The sequence below is a fragment of the Melanerpes formicivorus genome, unplaced genomic scaffold, assembly GCF_026170545.1.
Source record: "Melanerpes formicivorus ecotype bairdi unplaced genomic scaffold, bMelFor1.0.p_v2 SCAF_22, whole genome shotgun sequence".
Lineage (NCBI taxonomy): Eukaryota > Metazoa > Chordata > Aves > Piciformes > Picidae > Melanerpes > Melanerpes formicivorus.
In genome coordinates, this window is record NW_027142374.1 from 4982797 (window position 1) to 5004151 (window position 21355).

The window sequence follows — 21355 nt, forward strand, 5'->3', positions numbered from 1 at the left end:
GTGAGGAAAGCAGATCAGCAAGTCAATACCTTGCTTTGCTTGCTGTATTGAAATGGCTTGGAAGGATTAATGTTGTCCAGAGGCTTTGCTGCAAGACGTTTTGTTTGTTGTTGTGCTTGGTTTTATAGGGGTTCAAAAATAGCAACTAAACCCAACAGCATTCCTCAGCTGTGCTGGGCACATCAAGCATTAATTTCTTAAGTGTGCATAAAAGGTGCATTTCTGAAATGTGCCAAATGAAAGGGCCAGAGGAGCAGCAGGTTTTCAGTAAAAAGCAGCAAGGTTTTCAGGAAGAAAAAAGTAATTATTGAAAGAAAACTAACTTAGGTTGTTGAGGAAATTAACTTTGCTTGCTTTAATTTGGAGTATTTCAGTGTTCACACAGTTATTTCTGATGGGGGGGAAAAACCCCACAGCCTTTCCATGCTCTTCCAAAGAGTTTAATCTTCCAGAATCCCAGCAAGGTGGGGGTTGGAAGGGACCTCTGAAGATCATCTAGTCGTCCCCTCCTACTAGAGCAAGGTCACCTGGAGTAAATCACTCAAGAATACATCCAGGCAGGTTTGGAATGCTTCCAGAAGAGTCTTCCTGCACAGCTCTGGTTTTTCATTTATTTCAGATTTCCTTACCTGAGCTTGGGTTTAATACATTAAAATGGATTATAAATTAATGTTTTATTACATGAAAATACATTAAAATGCAGAAGCAGCTCTGCATTAAGCTACTTTCTGAGATTGTGATCTTGGAGAGGAACACCAGGCAGGGCAGAAGAAATACCTGAGCTGTTGGAGATCAAGAGGTGAATCAGGTCTGTGTTTTCACTAATTAATGTCCCTCCTCCAAAATTAGAAGGTGGTGGTGCAGCTTGGATCAAACCAGCAGGCTCTGCTAGCTGGTTTCCAGCACTCTTACCAGCCAAAGACTGCAACACAAGGGCAGAGTGGATGCTGCAAATCAGTCTGCTTGCTTCCTGTGCTTAATCTTCTAAAATCTAATACAAGTGCTGCCATTCAGAAGATGAATTTAATATTTTAGTAACCAGCCCAATGGTCATCTTAATTCAAAACAGTTGAATAATTTATGGTGCCAGCTGCCTGACCAGGTAGCACTGCAGCACCTGTGGTGACCTTGGTGAAAAATGAAGCTGTTCGCGTAACCAAGGGCTTGGCCTGATCACAACTTTAAATCCTCAGTTGCCTGTTCCTGGCAGATTTATTCTGTGGTGGAAGAAGAGGCAGAATAAATACCTGTTTGCTCTCATTTTCTTCTTGGACAGTGAGGAAATCTCTTTCACTGGTGCCCATATGAGCTGCATTACTCTTGAGTGTTTTCTATGCTGGGTTTCAGCAGTGTCTGAGGTGCCACCAAGGTTAAAGATGCGATTTCCTTCTCTGAGCTGGAACTCTCCTTTCTCCCGGTCCTTGTGGTGGCAGCTGAGTGTTAACTCACCATCACACACACTTTGGTAGTGCAGTAACAGATCAGTAAACATTTAATTTGCTGGAAATAAAAACAAACCTCAGGCTGCCCAGTGAGGTTGTGGAGTCTGCTTCTCTGGACACATTCAAAACCCATCTGGATGTATTCCCGTGAAGACTGCCCCAGGTGATCTTGCTATGGATGATCTCTGGAGGTCCCTTCCAACCTCTGAGGTAGTGTGAAAAAACTCATGAGTTAACTAGCTAAGAAAGGAGAATATTTTCAGGTCTTCATGTTCTCTTGGAGCTAAAAATTGCTGGTTTGTGTTTGCAGTTGTGCAACCAGCAGAGTTTCCAGTTTGTGTGTCCTTTAGACACAAAGTATTGCTGCTGACTCTTAAAAAGTGTGGAAATAATAGCTTTGAGGGTCTCCCCATCTCTGTTGCTGTGAGGAGATAATGAGAAGGGGGTGTGTGTGTGTGTGTGTGAGAGAGAGATGTTGTTAATGAGATGTCAGCTAATTGCTCTGTTTGTGTTCTTAGTGTGTGAAATGAAGTCCCCCTCAATGAGCGATTTCCTCACTGGGCTGGAGAACTCGGGTTGGTTACGGCACATTAAGGCTGTGATGGATGCAAGTGTCTTTCTTGCCAAGGTAAAACTGTACTCCATCTTGCAGGGGAATGAAAAGATGTGTGCTTGTGTGTTAGGGACTGCTCCAAAGGCTGTCAAGTTGGTTCTGGAGAGAAGGTGGGGAAAAGATGGCTGTTCTGGTTGGCCTCAGCTTTCAAAAGCAAGCCTGCAGTTGTAGAACATAAAACTGGCTCTCTCCTAGAGGCTTCCTGTGGCTAAACAAAATGCTGTAGGGGTTGTGACATTGTCCTGGCACTGTGTTGTACCACACACATCTCCAGGCTTTGTTAGAACTCATTTGAAAGAAATAAATCTACAGCCTGTGAAAAATGACCTTTAGAAATACCTCTAGCACCTACTCACCAGTGGAAAACATTCATGACCTTGTGCTCCTTGGTTAATGAACTGTTCTGCTTTGAGTGAGGGATTGTTAGACCAGTTCTTCTCCTGGTTCTAGGTGGTGTGGGGACTGCTGATTTTGGTGGTTAAACACAGTCCTCACTTCTGTAGAGGTTTTGCTAAGGCAAAAGGAGAAAAGTCTGAGGCACATGGCTCTTTGGTCCTAGTGAAGGACATGTGGGAAGGCAAGATGCGGGAAGACATTGGGAAGAAATTCTTTACAGTGAGGGTGGTGAAGCACTGGACCAGGTTGCTCAGAGAATTTGTGGAAGCTGAAAGCCTGGAAGTGCTCAGAAGCAGTTGGGATGGGGGCCTTGTGCAATCTAATCTAGTGGAAGGTGTCCCTGCCCACAGCAGAGGGGCTGGAACCACATCATCTATATGGTCCCTTCCAACCAAAAGTGTTCTGTGATCCTGTGAGTAGTGACCTGTCAATCTTAGCTTCACAGGAACCTTTATAAGAGAGAGATTTGCTGTGTTTCTCTTCAGCCACCAGTACAAGGGGAAGGAAATGATCCATATGGGATGAGCTCTTCCTAGTGATTGGATTCAGTGATCTTAAAGGCCTTTTCCGTCTGAAACAATTCTGATACTATGAATTTTCCCTTGAGGTTCCCAGTCCTTTTGTGACCAGTTACTATTCTTTACTCATCCACCCAATTTTTCCTCAGAGGAGGGTACTCAACCCAGGGATGTGATTGAGGCCCTGTCCTTGCAGACATTCAAGATCAGACTTGATGTGACCCTGGGCAGCCTGATCTAGCTGGAGGTGCTCCTGCTCACTGCGGGGGGGAGGGTCGGACAAGATGGCCTTTGAGGGTCCCTTTACAACCAGATGCAATCTGTGAATCTGTGATGGAGAATTCTTGGCCTTTCAGAGGCCTGAGCCTTGTGAGTGTGTCTGCCTGCTGGCAGTCAGTCAGTGCTGCTGACAGGACATGCTACAGCATTTTATTCCAGTCATTTTTTTCCTTTGGGTTGATGGCTCCCTGCCCAGAAGTGGCACATTTCCACGCTCCAGATGACAAATGACTAACTCTCCTCATGGGTTTTAGGCCAGTCAGGTAAATGCAGATGAAGGGAGAGCGTTTAATTGTGGTAACTGACCTAGAAAGCTGCTGCAGTGCTGTGTCTGCTCTCTGCTGCCAGGCTGTGAGAGATGAGAACGCCAGCGTCTTGGTCCACTGCTCCGATGGGTGGGACCGCACCGCACAGGTCTGCTCCCTGGCTGGCCTTCTCTTGGATCCCTTCTACAGGACTTTCAAAGGCTTCATGGTAAGGACACCCATGTTGGAATCCCCCAAAATAAAAGGCACTTCCTGGCTGTGCAGTGTAAACAGGCCCTAATGAAATGTTTTAGGCCGTTTCCTGGCACAAGCAGTAGGTGACCTATATAGACCCAGCTTTGATTCTAGAAGCCAGCTGTAATTGCTCTGAACAGCAGCAGCACAGCCTGGCAGTGGTTAATTTACACATCCCAAACCTTTGTCTCCTTGAATGTCCACATGAGAGCCACTAATGAGGCACTGCAGCAAGAGATGAGTGAGCAATGGATGCAGCTCTGGCAGCAGTCCAGTAAAAAAGTGGTGAAAAAGCGGTCATTTAAGACTTGCAGTGAATAATCTCTCACCCAACTTTAATACCTAGCAGATGAACTTGTTTTTGTACACAGAGCAGCATCAAACCTGTGTGTTGTGCAAAATCTGTGCATCAAGTGCTCAGTCCTGCACTTGGGTCACAACAACCCCATGCAGTGCTTCAGGCTTGGGGCAGAATGGCTGGGAAATGCCCAGTGGAAAAGGATGTAGAAGTGCTGGCTGACAACAGCAGAAGATGAACCAGTGTGTGCCCAAGTGGCCAAGAAGGCCACCAGCATCCTGGCTTGGATCAGCAAGAGCATGGTCAGTAGGAGTATGGAAGTGATTGTGCCTCTGTGCTAGGCACTGGGGAGGCCACATCTTGAATCCTGGGTTCTGTTTTGGGCCCTCACTCAAAGAAGGACATTGAGGTGCTGGAGCAGGTCCAGGAAGGGGCAGTGAAGCTGGTGAAGGGTCTGGAGAACACGGCTGGTGAGGAGCACCTGAGGGAACTGGGGTTGTTCAGCCTGGTGAAGAGGAGGCTGAGGGGAGACCATATTACTCTACAACTCCCTAAAAGAAGGCTGCAGTGAGGTGGGGTCAGTCTTGTCTCCCTAGTATCAGGGGATAGAATGAGAGAAAATGGTCTGAAATGGCACAGGAGAGGTTTAGGTTGGATATTAGGAAAAAACTTCTTTCCTGCCAGAGTGGTCAGGCATTGGAACAGGCTGCCCAGGGAGGTGGTGGAGTCACCTTTCCTGGAGGTGTTCCAAGGTGCCATGCCCACACATTCCTGGGACATGGTTTAATGGCTGTGGTTGGATGATTTTAGAGGCCTTTTCCAACCAAAACCACTTCTATGATTGTATGATTCATTTAAGACCTTTTTAAAAGCCATTACACATCAATTTGGTTCTGCTGCAGGCTTGTTCTTACGTGAAGCCATCACTGCATAAATGCAGTGCAGTCTGTGCTCTTGTCTGTCTTCTCCTCTTGTTAATTCCCTGACAGACACACTGCTGCCCTCGCTCAGAGGAGTTCCTTAAACAAAACCCCGAAATCAGAACAGCACAAATTTTACCTCCTCTGGTGTGCTGCACTGCTAGGTTGGTTTCCTTGCAGTCCATGCTGGGTTTCTTATTGTTCTTTGCAGGCTACACTGCAGTCTTGTAACAAATAAAATTACATCAGGGCATGACACTTCGTGCCTGGGGTTTCCCTCTGGACAATTTTGTATGAGCCAGGAAAGATTTTTTGGTTAGGAACTAAAATAGATTAATGGTTTTTTGTCCACTGTGATGTACCTGCAGTGCTGAGGCCAGCTCTGGAGTCCTCAGCACAACAGGGACATGGAACTGTTGGAGCAGGGCCAAAGGAGGCTACAGCAATGCTGGGAGGGCTGCTGTGAAGCCAGGCTGAGAGAGCTGGGGTTGTTCAGCCTGGAAAAGAGAAGGCTCCAGGGAGAGCTTCTTGTGGCCTTTCAGGATTCAAGGGGCCAGAAGAGAGCTATGGACTTGAGCAGTGCCTTTTGTGGCAGGACAAGGGGTGATGGTTTGAGCTCAGAGGGAGATTCAGACTGGAGAGGAGTGAGAAATGTTTGATATTGAGGGTGGTGAGAGCCAGTCTGCCCAGAGGGGGTGGGAGATACCCTGTCCTTGGAACCATTGCAGGTCAGGCTGCGAACCTGCTGACCACTAGCAGTAGGCAGTGATGGTTGTCAACTTTTTAGAGTTTAAGGCTTCACTTTGCTGTTTCTAATCCAAGTAATGCTCTTCTTTCCCTCTCTGCTTTGAAATGACAGATCCTCATAGAAAAGGAATGGATTGCAATGGGCCACAAGTTCTCCCACAGGTAGGAGCTGTATCTTGTCTTGGGTGTAGTGTCTAGGTGAAGGCTGGGAAACTCACCCAGTGTTGCAGGTTGATGTTCTCCCATGTCAAATGTAAATGAAATACAGGACAGAGGAGGGAAGGTCTGGGAAATACTGGAGTTGGTGACAAAAATGCAGTGTCTGCTGGAGTTACTTCATCAGTGCTTCTCTTGCTACTTGGCAAAATCATACATTCTGCAACAAATTGTTTGAATTGTGAGTGTTTTGCTACTTTTAGTATCACAGGATTGTTTCAGCTAGAAAAGAGCTCTAAGATCATGAAGTCCAACCATCAACTTGACATCACTGTGGCCTTTAAACCATATCCTGAAATGCCATGTCCACACCTTGCATGAGGAGTGATAATGTTCTGGCAAGACATGTTCATTCTGTGCAGTCATTTCTGGAAGAGAACCTCAGCTGGTGGTTTTTCAGGACATTTACCAGGTTCACAGCATAAGCTTGAGCACAATATGGGTGCTCAAAGCCCATCTGCCTTTCATTCTTCTGACAGATTAAAATGCTGCCATTCCTGTCATTCATAGTTTCCTAGAATGGTTTGGCTTGGAAGGGACCTTAAAGCTCATCTAGTTCCAACCCCCCTGCCATGGGCAGGGCCACCTCCCACTAGACCAGGTTGCTAAAGACCTCATCCAGCTTGGCCTTGAATGCCTCCAGGCCAGGTAGCTCTCATCTAGGAAGGGTTTCACCTTGAGTTACTTCTTATGTTTACACAGAGGAAAGAGATGTTTAACGTCAGGGGGGTTCTTTTTCTGCTGGAAGACTTCACCCTGTGTTGTTTGCATCCCTCCAGGTGTGGCCATTTGGATGGTGACCCCAAAGAGGTGTCCCCTGTCTTCACACAGTTCATTGAATGTGTCTGGCAGCTCATGCAGCAGTTCCCCTGCGCCTTCGAGTTCAACGAGCGTTTCCTGCTTGAAATCCATGACCACGTCTACTCCTGCCAGTTCGGCAACTTCCTGGGCACCTGCCACAAGGAGCGCCAGGATCTGAAGTGAGTTGGAAGCCAGCAGCATAGACCCATAGAATGGTTTGGGCTGGAAAGTCTGCCCAATGGCATCCTGGCCTATAGTGTGGCCAGCAGGAGCAGGGAGGTCATTCTGCCCCTGTGCTCAGCACTGGTTAGGCCACACCTTGAGTCCTGTGTCCAGTTCTGAGCCCCTCAGTTTAGGAAGGATGTTGAGTTGCTTGAATGTGTCCAGAGAAGGGCAACAAAGCTGGGAAGGGGTTTGGAGCACAGCCCTATGGGGAGAGGCTGAGGGAGCTGGGGAGCTTGGAGAAGAGGAGGCTCAGAAGAGACCTTATTGCTGTCTACAGCTACCTGAAGGGAGGTTGTAGCCAGGTGGGGGTTGGTCTCTTCTCCCAGGCAACCAGCACCAGAACAAGAGGACACAGTCTCAAGCTGTGCCAGGGGAGGTTTAGGCTGGATATTAGGAAGAGAGATTAGCCATTGGAATGTGCTGCCCAGGGAGGTGGTGGAGTCACCATCACTGGAGGTGTTTAGGAAGAGACTGGATGAGGCACTTGGTGCCATGGTTTAGTTGATTAGATGGTGCTGGGTGATAGGTTGGACTTGATCTCAAAGGTCTTTTCCAACCTGGTTAATTCTGTTCTATTCTAAGTATGTATTGTGTTTTCTGCCTGAGTTTTAAGAGTGACGTGGGTTAGAAAGTTCACTTAGGTTCTTGTCTTAGCATGAAAATACACTTCCTTAACTCTAAATGTGCTAAGAATTGACATTGTTAAATGAAGTTGATGGAAGGTACAAATGTTCTGTCTCCTTAGGAATAATAGGACACAGTTACCTACTTGGTTGTCTAGTTTTAGATATCTGTGGTTGAAGCAATTTTAAACAGTATAAAGATTACCTAGCTCTAAACCCCCTGCCATGGGCAGGGACACCTTCTACTAGACCAGGCCTCTCAAGGCCTCATCCAACCTGGCCTTGAACACCTCCAGGGAGGGAGCATTCACAGCCTCGCTGGGCAATATGTCCCAGTGCCTCACCACCCTCACTCTTGCTTGAAATGTCAGAAAAAGGGCAGGTTGTATTTGTTTGTGTTTTTAATGTCACTGTAGGCTCTTTAAGGATAACATTGTCTTGACAGAGGCTTGTGTTCTGCAGTGTGAAACAAAAAATGAAGGTTTTGGGGACAGTTTTAATCTAAGATGTTTTAATCTGCAAATATCCCCTTTTGGACTGGACAGTGCCCATTTTAAGTGGTTATATATTCCTCAGGGATGTATCTAGATCTAAAGAAGAAATGTTTGACCCTAAAGGTTGTGAGACCCTGACCCAGGTTGCCCTGAGAGGTGGGAGATGCCTCATCCCTGGCACCATTGCAGGTCAGGTTGTTTGGGGCTCTGAGCAACCTGCTCTAGTTGCAAATGTCCCTTAAGACTGCAGGGTGGCTGGACCAGAGAACTTCTAAAGGTTCCTTCCCACACAAGCCAGTCTGATTCTATGATCTTGTGTTGATGAAATTAATCAAATACTGTGTAAAAAGAATCCTTGGCTTCCTTAATCTAAGCCTGCTTGGAAGGGCTGGCCTTCTCAATCCCCTTAACTTCTTTTTCTGTAGTGATCAGGTGTTCTTTGTACTTGACAGAATCTTTGAGAAGACCCACTCTCTGTGGCCTTTCCTCTTACAGAAGAAGCAGGAATTCAGAAATCCTTTGTACAGAGGATTTACAGCCTACAAAGAGCTTCAGCCAAACACTCTGCCTTTCAGTTTCCAGTAAGTTGGTTATTTGAAGCAGGGGCAGAAGGAAGGGGGGCATTTCTTTTCTGAAAAGGTAGGTTCAGGTTTCATGGGATACATTGTCCCTGATGAGCTTGGTTTGGTTTACCTTTCTGGTCCCTTCTTCACCCATAACCTGAAGGGATAGTGTGAAGTAAGTGCAGCTATTGCCATTTGAAATCTGTTGTCTTTGGTGTTAAGAATGAGGTGAGGAAAAGATGAACTTCAGATATTGACAACCCCCCCCACCTCCTCATTTCTCTGTCCAGTTTCTGTGATGGGCTAGGTAATGGTTAAAGTTCCTCCTTTCCAAGGTACATTAAGGAAGCCTTTCCAACAGGAATTTCAGTCAGGGTGGTTTTCACAAGAGGCATTCCTTGTTGCCATGTCTCTCTGCTTTGCCCAAGGTGTTACAGCTGCAGTGGTTAAGTTTTCCTTGGTTTCTGGCTCACTCCTGATCCCTGCTGAGGAAAAGTGGGATGGAAATCTGTTCCAGTGCTGTGTGGCTGTTGTTGGGCAAAGGCATTCATAGAAGCAGGAAGGTGGAGCAAGCTGAGAGCTTAAATGTGAACTGCCCAGCCTGCTACAGAGTAAAGTGTCTTCATCTTGTGCTACATGAGGAGGAGCAGCTCTCAGTGACAAAGCAGGAGGTGTCCAAAGGATCATCAAAACCAAAATGCTGTTTGGGAGTAGACAATTTCAGGTCCAATTTCAGGGTTGACTTTTGTGCTGCCAGGGTGCGAGTTAAAACCCAAACATCTCATTTCCTTGAAAACAGTCAACTCAGGTTTCTCTTAAGTGAATGAAATGACAGAAAGAGAAAAGATTTCTACTTCCAATATAATTTCTTCCTGTGGGAAGGAAAATCAGAGACAGGTCAGGCACAACATGATGGAGAAACTCTCTAAAGGGTGGAGCATAGAAATGCTTAAATCCTCGGAAGCATTTTAGAGCTTTACCATTTGCCCATTGAGACTGAATTTTCCACCCCCAGGCTGTGGCAGTGTTTTAAACTCAATGACTTAATCTCTATTTGTTGAAATTGTTTTTGTTTTCTGTTAACCAGCATCTTTTTGTTGGCCTGCAGCACCCAAGTGCCTGCCTAATTCTCTTGTCTTGCCTTGCCCCTGAGGTTTTGGTGTGGGATGTACAATCGCTTCGACAAAGGAATGCACCCAAAACAGCCTGTGCTGGATCATCTGCTGAGCTGCATGAGCCAGAAGATGAAACTGGAGGACAATGCATCTGAATTGGAAAATGTGAGCCCTGGGTCTTAATACTGAAAGTCACATAATGGTTTTGGCAGCTGCAGCTGGAACTGGACGTTGGCACTGAGCTGCTGTTTCAGCGTGCTGGGCAGAGTTGGGGGATTGAGGGCAACCTCAGGAAATTTGCAGATGACACCAAGCTGGGTGGGAGTGTGGATCTTCTGGAGGGTAGGGAGGCTTTGCAAAGGGCTTTGGCCAGGCTGGATGAATGGGCTGAAGCCAATGGGATGAGGTTCACTGAGGCCTGAGTTCTGCACTTGGGTCACAACAGCCCCATGAACACTACAGGCTTGGGACAGAGCGTCTGGAAACCATCTGGTGGAAAAGGACTTGGGGATGCTGGGTGACAGTGGCTGAAGATGATCCAGCAGTGTGCTCAGGTGGCCAAAAAGGCCAACAGCATCCTGGCCTGAACCAGTAATAGTGTGGCCTGCAGGAGTGGAGAAGTGATTCTGTCCCTGTTCTGGGCATTGGTGAGGCTGGAGCTCAAATCCTGGGTTCAGTTTTGGGGGCCCTCACTCCAAGAAGGACATTGAGGGGCTGGAGCGTGTCCAGAGAAGTGCAATGAAGCTGATGAAGGGTCTGGAGAACAGGTTTGGTGAGGAGCAGCTGAGGGACCTGGAGTTGTTCATCCTGGAGGAATGGAGGCTGAGGGGACACCTTCTGGCTCTCTACAACTCTCTGAAAGGAGGTTAGAGTGAGGTGGGGGTTGTTCAGTTCTACCAAGGAGCAAGCAATAGGACAGAAGTTACCCCAGGGGAGGTTTAGGCTGGACATGAGAAACAATTTCCTTGTCTTGAGGGTTGTCAAGGCCTGTCCCAGGCTGCCCAGGGCAGTGGTGGAGTCCCTGTCCTTGGAAGGCTTTCAAAACCCTGGAGATGTGGTGCTGAGGGATATAGCAGTGCTGGGTTAAGTGTTGGACTTCGTGATCTGAAAGGTCTGTTCCAATAAAAATGATTCTGTGATGCTGCTGTAATAGATGTGATTTACCCCAATTCTCATCTGCTAGGTGAAAGATAGGATGTGACTGGCCAAGTCCTGTTGCAGGCTCATGATGTTCTACTTCCCTATATGAAGGAGGTGTTGAAAGAAATCTGAGTTTCACCTCCACTCACAGCAAACCTCAAGGGAGAAGAAAAGAGTGGGCCTGCCTTCCACCCCCAGCCCCCACAAGTAATATGAAAGTGGCTTTTCTTCAGTGCTTAAACCCCTCCTTGGCATGTTCTTTCTATGCATACAAAAAACCACCTCAGAAACCACCAACAAACCATAAAATCCCCAACCTAGAACCACAACCAACCAACCAACCAAAAAGGCAACCACAAAAAAGCCCCAAAAAATGCAGTAGTGAGGAGACCTATCAGTGTACTTTGCCAGGTTGGTGTGACTGCTGATGACCTGAACAGTGATGTTTGTATCAATTTGGTGCAGAATTTCACAGTATCACTAAGGTTGGAAGGGACCTCAAAGATCATCGAGTCCAACTTGTCACCACAGACCTCAAAATTTAGAGGATCACAGAATGGTTTGGGTTAGAAGGGACCTTGAAGATCATCTAGTTCCAACCCCCCTGCCTTGGGCAGGGACACCTCTCACTAGACCAGGTTGCTGAAATAGAGACTCACAGAACCATTAAGGTTGGGAAAGGCCTCTGAGATCATCAAGTCCAACCTTCTACCCACCACCTCCATGACCATGTCCCAGAGTGCCACATCTACTCATTCCTTTGAATCCCTCAAGGTGTGTAAGATGGGAGAGCTGAAGAGGCACTGGCACAGAGCTGTTGTGTGATGACAGTTGGGTTTTGCATGTCCTTAACAACTGAGAGTAAGGCCTGTCATGAATGGGGGTTTCTCTCTTTTTATTTCTATAGAAACTTCCTTTCCTTGATGGTCCTTTGGCCAGTGAAGCTTGCTCCTTACCAAAAGCAGGGCGTGCTGCTTCCAAAACCCCAATGCTCAACACTCCTCAGGATTACGAAGGGGAGCCACCTCCCGCCTTGAGCAACGGTGCTTCAGAAGGGGACGCTCATCTTCTGCCAGCTGTGGACCAAAAGCACAAGGACAGCCTGTCCCATCACCAGGAGGACCTGCATGATCTTAATGACTCCACTGAGGTTTTAGGCCCTGAAGCTAAGGATGGAAAGCTGCAGCACCACTGACCAGCCCAGAACTCTGTCCAGTGCACCAGATGCTTGTGGTGAGGTGTGAGGGAGCTGTGCCCCTACCAGGTTGGAGATCCCTAACCTGTGAGAGCTGTGAGTAGGTGTGTTTGCAGGGAGCTGTGCTCCTGGGGAGAAAAGTCTGCACATGGGTTGGTTTGCATTGTTTGGCAGCTAAAATGATGAGGAGCTGCCCAGAAGGCTGCCCTTGAGTTGGTGTAAACCTCATTTCTCAGTGGACACACAAGGTTTGCCTGCCAGGATTGGTGCTTCAAGCCGAAAGAAACCTTGGATGAAAGAAGTCTTAGGAGCTGCTGGAGGAGGAGGAAAGATGCAACCTATTTATTCCTGATGGTCCAAGACCATCTTAAAATGATATGAAAAAAATAGTTCATCTTAAAAAGACAAAAAACAACCCCATCCCTTCTCTTAGCTGTGAAAGAGTCAGTGCATGGACCCTCACCTCGTGGCAGAACTGGTTTGTCTTTTGGTTCCTATGCAGATTTGTTAAACAAAGCCAAACCCCCCTGTGCCTTTTTACTGAGACCAGTTTGATGTCCAGCCACCCAACCTACTGGTTTTATTGGTGTAGTCTAGAGTGCAGTGTTTGGTCTTTGTTGGAGTCAGTATTTTTAGGTAAGGTTTTTATCTGCTGCCAGCTTCTCCAGGATCTTTGCAGATCCCCTGAGTTTTAGTAGCTTCTTTCTAAGCAGACCTTTCAAAGAATAAGCTTTTATGGACCTCATTTACTGTTTGTGAGGGTGCAGCCAGCCCCAGAGACAACCTGAGACAGAGGGATTCTTGATTAGAAGTGAGAAAAGAGAGGAAAATGTTATATGGAGATATTTTTTTTCTTCGTGTTTTATGATCTTAAATTCAACTACAGCAAGAGAGGAACTCTTTGTTTCAAACTAGATTCAGTGTGGTTTCCTCACATCATCCATGAGGCAGTAACAGCAGGTGAGGTGTGTCCTGGTATTGAAATGGGGCCTGAAATGGTGACTTCACCTCCCACACTGAGTGTTTACAGTGAGTGTTAAAATACGTGAACCTTAGAGATGTTGTGTCTGTCCAGACATGGAATGATAGAATTGTTAGGGTTGGGAGGGACCTCAAGGATCATCTAGTTCCAACACCCTTGCCGTGGTCAGGGACCCCTCACACTGGATTAGGTTGCTCAGAGCCATTTCCAGCTTGGATGTGGACATGGTGAGGTGAGCAATAGATCTCATGGCAGTGAACTCAACATTCCATGAAAGGGGTATTAAGGGATGTTCCCCTGTTGGAATGAGGAGTGGACATCTTGGCTTATGGCTGTCCCTGTCTTGGACTCAACTGTGGTGCTTCTTAACACTACTTGGTCTTTTTAAGCTGCAGCCATCTCAGGTGGAGATACTAGTTTAGAGTTGCAGCTTGAAAACAGTGGTGGATACTCCATTTATACAGAAGTCTTGTGAAGAACTGAGGGCTCCCCAAGGAAGTGATGGCCCTGGAAGGTTGTTCCAAAGCACTCCTGGAGATGTGAGTTTCCCTTTGTGCAGCTTGATTCAAGATGCTTTATTGCTTGCTGTTGGATCCTGTTGTTTAAACTAGGTGCTGCCATTAGGCCTGAAACCCAGGTTTCCTATGTGAGAGTCCCTTTGTGCAGGTTGATTTCAAGGTGTTTTTCTGCTTCTTTGCCCAAGTTAGCCATCCTGATCTACAGTAAGAAGCAGAAACAGTCCATCATAAAATGCAGTAGCTGTTGTTCACATGCTGAAATGACATGGTTAGTTTCAGGGTTCAAGACCAAGTGAAAAAGAAAAAGCCCCAAAAGTGCCCTGAGTGCCTCACTCTGGGTAAGAAAATGATGTCTTTTAATAAGCATCTTGACAAACCCAAGGGAAAAGGGCAGTGCCTGAGAACACAGAGATCCTTCACTGCCTACAGTGGCCCAGAGGAACTTGGGGTTCAGTGTTGCAGGTTTTTCAGCCTTTAAAGAGAGTGAAGTAGTTGTGTTCAAGGCAGGAGTGAGAACTACAACGTTTCACAACTCAGCACATGCAATCCTCAATGCTTAAGCACGAGGTGTTGGAAATTTATCCTGTGAGTCCATCCCAAAAATACTGCCTCATGCAACAGCTTTAGGGTTTAGTTTGAATGCTGCATGTTGCTGGGTGCATCTTCTCTTGATCTCAAATGAAGATCTGCGGTTGAGTCTCTCTGCTCCTAACCAGACACCTGCTAAGCTAACGTGAAGTTGGATGGTCCACCAGCCATCTGAGTTGGCCACCAATGTGAACCCTAAGTGCACCCTAAAGCCTAAATCAACCTGCTCTAGATACCCAGGGATGGGATCTGCTGGAGATTGTTATTGGAGAGTGCTGAGGAAATTATTTCCCTTTGCCTCTTGATAGTGTCAAAGCTCAATTTCATCTGCAGTTTGGAGCCTATTTCTTGGGACTGATGGATCAACCCTGTCTTTTCTTTCTAGATATAGTGTGACAGCTTCTTGGAGAGCCCATAAGTGCTCAATGAGACCAAACCAGGCATCTTTTAGGACCAGTTTTTCTAGCTGTTCTGTTTTTCTTTTAATGCCCTTGCTAATGAAAATTGAGAGATGCAGAATGGCAGCAGATGTTAACTGTTGGCATGTCTAAATCCTGTAGTAGTCAAGTCAGTTGTTGTTTAAAAGCATTTCACAGGAGGTTTCTCTAAATGTTTACACCTTGCCTTTGGAGTTACCACAGACCACCTGCATCAAAGCAGAAGCATCTCTGCTTATCCCTAAAACGTGACTCTGACACCTCCATGAATCCTTCCTGGCTGCAGTACTGCTGCAGGTGCATGTAACCATGAAGAGATTACTCCATGCACTGAAAGCTTTAGTAAGCTTGTAGTAGCCTCGCTGCTTTTGACTTCAGCAACAAACCAAGGGATGATTTTATACTTTGAAATGCAAAATCCAGCCAAAAAAAACCCAAACCCTAGCCAACCCCAAACCCCAAGGTAATGGTCTTGTCTTTTTAAACCTCTTGGATTTAATGTGTTGCAAAGTCTACAACGTCCCAAAAGTCATTCCTGCTGGTGCTCCACGTTTACAGAGCTGGAATCCAGGGGTTCCTGACTTTCCATGAGATTATGTCTTTGAAAACTGATTAGCTGGAAGCTTTTTTTAGTTTTGATGGGAACTCTTGGGTGTTTCAAGACCAAAATGAGAAGCTGTGTGGAGAGCTGCAGCATGTCCTCAGGTCTCTGCTGAGCCAGGATCAGCTTCCCAGAGCCTCGCAGGACGCCTGTGCTCGCTTGTTACTGACTGGATTACGTGTTCCCTAAAGGTGGTAAAGGAAAAAACTCTTCTGTAGGAATCTTCTGTGTGTGGGGGTGAAAAGTTCCTCTAACTTATTTATTCCTTCCCTGCTTTGTGAAGTCCCAAATACTGTGTTTGATTTGGAGCTGTAAAGGGAACAATGCAACTTGCTGCTTTCCACTTGGTTTCCTCCAACTGGGAGGGTGCAAGGATTTTTTTGCTATGGGTGGACTCTCTTTGTGTAAAACTTCCCTGTCTCTTTTACCAAGATACTCTCTGTTCTCATGCTTTCATGGCTCTACATAGTGTGTCTCTTGCTACAAATGCAGTGGGCAAGTGCCTGTAATACTCTGTGTTAAATCTGCTCCTTGGAGTAGAAGAGAGAGCTCATGGAACTTTATTTCTCATTTCCAGTGTCTTAATGTGAACTTCCCAATGCTGGATTCTTCAATTGTGTTTTGTTTTGCTGTCCTTGCCTGTGGTAGAGCGAATCCAATCGCTGTTGTTTGTGTCCAGACAAAAAGGGAATCGTTGGTTTGCCCCTAGGTGGAGTTCTTGGTTGACCCTCCTGGATGGGAGAGGAGAAGCAGTCTGTCAAAGCCTGTGGGCATCATACGCTCTGAGCTGCACATTCTCTCCCTGCTCTTAGTAAATGCCTTTCATTAAAGTGTTCTGGAGTAAAATCCACCTACCAGGTAGGTGCTCACTGGTACTTACTGCCCTGATTAGGATGGAGGAGGAGAGTTGCTTGCAGGTAGCTGATTTGCTTCAGTTGCCTTCACTGAGCTGCTCAAGCCCTGCTCAGATTTTCTGGGAGCTGAAGGTGTGCAGAGCCACAAGATCTCTGCCTGGGTTAAAGGTGGAAATCTCCATGTTGAAGTGTCCTGTATCTTGTTTCTATCAGGTTTGGAGGTGCTGAGCACTCCCAGGTGCTCAGGAAGCACCCTTAGACCTCATATAACTGTAGCACCTGGGGGAAGCAGTTCAAGGGCTCTTGTGCCAGACAAGTCTGCAGTTCCCTGTCTGGCAAAGCTGGTCTTTGGGTAGGTCAGTACCTGGTGGTCGCTCACCTAAAGGGATTATTTCTTGGCTCTGTGTTGTGATGAAGATTCACAAGTGACCAGAAGAACTCCAGGTGTGTCTGTTTGCTCTTCTCCCCATCCCACCACTGGGGTCATTCCTTTTGTGAACCTAATAGAGTTTACACACTGTCCCTTTTGCACTTCCCATGCTTTGGTGTGGAGTGGGGTAAGAATCTGTTCTGAATGTCGTAGTTTTGTTGCAATTAATCCACAGCACTTGATGAATTGGGTGAGAAATGCCTTGAGCCAGATGCTAACTTCCATGCTTTTGTAAGAGGCCAGGTTGGTGCCAACTGCAGCTGGTATAACTAGGGTGAGTATTTCAAGGTGGCAGCACTCTGCCCTTTTGGCATCTCAGCTCAGAATCAATGCAGAAGCAGGGTAGGTTACCTGCTGGCCTGTCATTTCTCTGTGGGTGTCAGTCTGTGTTGAGTACTACTGGAATAATTCGTAGCACTGGATCCAGCCACATATGACCCCAGCACCCACCTGTCCTCCTCCTGCCCTCCACAAACTGACCATGTGTAGGAATCTTCCCCAGAAGGGGTGAGGCTGGTGACTGTGTGGTGCTGTTTGTGTCAGTCAGTTGCTGGTGGTGGTGGTGTCAGCCCTGAGGGAGGGTGGTGTTAAACTGTGAGTGCTGAAATCCTGTGTTCGTGGGATGTGCTGCGCTGGCTGTGGACGCCTCCAGCGTTTCGTGAATGTGCTGCTTGAAATTGTCCCGTGGTTAGAGGAGCACTGTGTCTTCTTTTTCTCTGGCTGTATTTGTTTCACTTGTATCACAGTTTATTTTTATTCCCTACCAAAACAAGCAAACAAAAAGATTAAATACCTTTTTAAAGTGAGCAACTTGTCTGTCTGGTGCTTAAACGCAAAGCAGGAGTCACTTTGAAGTGTGAAGTCAATTAAAGACTCCTGAGTAGTGGAGCTTATCTGAAAAGTGTGATGCCACTTTTTCTTGCTTCTCTCTCTCATTTTTTTTTTTTAATCCTTTCTTCTCTTTTTTTTTTTTTTTCCTCCTACTTCCTCCTTTTTTTTTTTTTTTTTTAAACTTTAATTTTTCCCTCCCTCTTTCTCTTCCCTTTTCTCCTTCTGCCTTCCCTTCTCTTTTCTCTTCCCACCCGGAAGAGAAACTCCCTGACCTCCCTGGTTTTGGAGGGACTGCTCAGTGCCTTTGAAAACACCAAACCTAATCACAGAACAATTTGGGTTTGAAGGGACCTTGAAGATCATCTAGTTCAGGTCCCCATGCCATGGGCAGGGACACCTCCTAGTAGATCAGGCTGCACAGGGCCCCATCCAACCTGGCTTTGGACACTGGCAGACTTGGAGCCTCCACAGCTTCCTGTGCCAGTGCCTCATGGGGATGAATTTCCTCCTAGTGTCTAATCTCAATCCAGCTTCTTCCAGTCTGAAGCCATCACCCCTTGCCCTGTCCCTCCAGGCCTTTGTAGCAAGTCCCTCTGCAGCTCTCCAATCCAGCTGTCCCTCTCCAGCTGCTCATACTGGTGAAGCTGTGTTAGATCTTTGTGTCTTCTGGGCACTTGCTTGGCCTGGTAATTTTGTGGTAATGAGATATTTTTTCTTTGTATATTAAAACAAACCACTCTGTAGAGTGTTCTTCCTCCTGCAAAGCTGTCCCTCACCCATGGTTAAGTCTCTCTACAGGTGGCTCCAGGCTGACTTCAAAAGCTCTCTGAGGAGCAAGCAAGGCCTTCCTCCTGACCTGCTGTAAGGAAGTGAGTCTGACCATTATGGACATCATGTGGTGCCAGGTGAAGGGATATTTTTTTTGCTCTTGCAGCTTTGAGTGGAGGATCATCAGACTGTCTCCTGATAGCATTGTTGAAAATTGCTCTTTTATCCAATTCTTTTGGATTGTGAGTCAGGGAGGGTGTTTTTGACTACAAGGTGGGAGATCACTCAAGGAAGGAGGAGTCTCCCGAGTGCAAAACTTGCCTGGTGTCCATAACCAAGGTTGGAGCTGGTGCTTTAATACAGCCATGCAGTACCAGCCAAAGCCTAGGCTTAAATCTAGATGCCCAAAGCAGAGAGAAATGAGGTGATTCCAGTTAATTGGATGTTTATAGAGCTTTACAAAACGCTTCAGGGTGCCCCTTGGATTGGTGAGCTCATGTAAATGAATTCCATCTCTGCTTAGCAGAGCAGGCAAATTTAGGAATTAATGTTAAAATAAGTGTTCAGAGAGTTTTAAAGCTCTGTGTGGGTGGTGGGGGAGCTGATTGACAGGAATGGGACTTGTTAAATGCACCTTAATGTCCTTTCCAACCCAAATCATTCTACACACAGAGGGTCAGCAGGAGATGCAGGAACTGTTTTATGCGGGTCAGCACAGCACCCAGCTTTTAATCTTAAACCCTGAACTCTGTCATCAGCTGGGGAGTGGAAAGACTGCACAAGGGATAAACCCAGGTCTTCTTACCCTGTCTCTGTTGAGGTTCAACAAGGCCATGTGCTGGGCCCTGCCCTGGTGTCACGAGGGCCCCATGCAATGCTTCAGGCTTGGGACAGAGTGGCTGACAAGTGCCTGGGGGAAAAGGACCTGAGGGTGCTGGTTGACAGCTGGCTGAAGGTAGTGTCACCAGCAGGCCCAGGCCGGGGATTGTCTCCCTGTGCTCACACCTTGAGTACTGGGTTCAGTTTTGGGCTCCTCACTCTAAGAAGGACATGGAGGGGCTAGAGCAGGTCCAGAGAAGGGCAACAAAGCTGGTGAAAGGTCTGGAGAAGCGGTCTGGTAAGGAGCAGCTGAGGGAACTGGGGTTGTTCAGCCTGGAGAAAAGGAGGCTGAGGAGTGACTGTGGCTCACTGAGTCCCTGAAAGGAGGTTGCAGGCAGGTGGGCATTGGTTGGGTAATTTGCTATGTATTAAGGCAAAAAACATGCCTGACACTTGAGTATTCTCAGTCCCTGGATGTTTCAAAAGCTTTTTTCTCCCTTCTTGCTAATTTTAAGTGCTGCTAATGTTGGCAGAGAAGTCCTTCATTTCCCTAAGTGAGCCCTGCTCGTCTTTAATTGGATTATTAGCATTAGCACTGGCTGGAGTTGATAAAGCTGCAATTCATGTTTGGGGAACAGTCATTGTCTGACAGCATCTTTGCTGAGGGTGGTTTGAAACTCCCCTCTGGAAGCCAACTTGAGCTTCAAGGGGGCAGCTTCCATTCAGAGGCATGCTAGGAGTACTGCTAAAATTTGGGTTATCAGCAGCTCTCAGCAAATAGCTTCTGCTGAGTAAAAATGATGAGCAATGAATTTTGTTGGAGGTATGTACCAAGCAATCATGGAATGGAAGGGACTTCTGGAGATCTTAAGAGTCCAACCCCACCCCCCTGCCAAAGCAGGATCACCTAGGGCAGATCACACAGGAACTCATCCAGATAGGTCTTGATAGCTTCCAGAGGAGGAAACTCTACAACCCCACTGGGCAGCCTGCTGCAGGGCTCCAGCACCCTCCCAGCAAAGAAGCTTCTCCTCATGTTCACACAGAACCCCCTGGGTTCCAGTTTGTGCCCATTGCCCCTTGTCCTGTCACTGGGCACCACTTAGAGTCTGGCCCCATCATTTTGCCTCCTACCCTCTAGCTCTTGCTGAGCATTGATCAGATCCCCTCTCAGGCTGCTCTTCTCCAGGCTCAACAGCCCCAGGGCTCTCAGCCTTTCCTCAGAGATGCTCCAGACTCCAAGTCAGTCTCTTCTCTCAAGGAACAAGCGATAGGACAGGAAGAAGTGGCCTCCAGCTGCGCCAGGGGCGTTTTAGGTTGGACCAGAGGAACAATGCTTTTCCCCTTGAGTGTTGTCATAGCCTGTCCCAGGCTGCCCAGGGCAGTGGTGGAGTCCCCATCCCTGGAGGACTTTCAAGGCTGTGGACATGTGGTGCTGAGGGACAGTGATGACCTGGCAGTGGTGGGTTAACAGTTGGTCTTGATGATGTTATAGGTCTTTTCCAACCAAAATGGTTCTATGATTCTACCTTCTCACATCATTTCACAGCCACTGGCTCCAGAATGTCCTTGGATCTAAAAGGAAAGGGGCTTCTGGAAGGCAGCTGGGGCAGGGAATACCATCAAACACCTGGGGCTCTGACAGTGATGAAATTCCTCAAGGAATTGCAGCAAGTGGAGGAGAAGAAACTGTTCCTGGGTTCCTCCTTCGTTTCTCAGTACATATTTAGTGTGTTAACACACCCAGGAATTGGGAAGCACCTAAGAAGGGGCCCTGTGCAGTGCAGGTGAGGATGGCGAGCAGAAGTTCTTGCCCTCTCATGGTTCACCTGAATCACTTTGCTGCTAGAGACCCACCCCCCCAAGCTGGGTGCTGAGAAAGTGGCCAGGGAAATAGGCAGCTGGGAGATCTAGAAGGCTGCTGTGAGCAGATGTTGTGGTCAGCTCGGACAGGGGGTCCAAGGCTTTGCTGCGGCTTGGCTGTTCTGTAGAGTTCAGAAGCAGCCACACAGTAACTCTTTGTTTCCAGCCCTGAGGAGCAGTGGTAACTCCTTAATCCCTGCTCCCTGATTTATATGCTGCTCTTTAGCAGTAAACTTCTAAACCAGGACGCTTAGCAGCCTTAAATCAGCAAGCTCATTACCTCCTTTCAGCTGCCTTAAGAACAATAATCCCTTTAATGGAAGCAGCTCCCTTGGACAGGATTTACCTTCCCCAAAAACCTTCTTGACTGGCACTCACACAATCATAGAATGTTTTGGCTTGGAATGGACCCCAGAGATCATCCAGTTCCAGTCCTCTCACCTACCACTAGATCAGGTTGCTTAAGGCCTTGTCCAACCTGGCCTTGGACAGTGTCCTTCTGCCCTGTAATTCTCCCCCAAATAACAGAGAGCTGCTGAAGGAGTTGCTTTGCCTGGGGCAACTGGCTCTGGGCTCAGG

General features: G+C 47.2%; 1 protein-coding gene across 1 annotated transcript in view; it reads left to right on the forward strand.

Moving 5' to 3' along the window:
• The window catches only part of MTMR8 (myotubularin related protein 8), a 30757-nt gene extending 13456 nt beyond the window's left edge, over positions 1-17301 (forward strand). Inside the window, exons 8-14 of the mRNA XM_068151946.1 lie at positions 1961-2070; positions 3597-3722; positions 5826-5875; positions 6709-6909; positions 8525-8653; positions 9789-9915; positions 11798-17301. Of these exons, the coding sequence (XP_068008047.1) occupies positions 1961-2070; positions 3597-3722; positions 5826-5875; positions 6709-6909; positions 8525-8653; positions 9789-9915; positions 11798-12085 (1031 nt within the window). The 3' untranslated portion in view covers positions 12086-17301. The remainder of the gene's footprint in view (positions 1-1960; positions 2071-3596; positions 3723-5825; positions 5876-6708; positions 6910-8524; positions 8654-9788; positions 9916-11797) is intronic.
• Positions 17302-21355: the final 4054 nt, after the last annotated feature.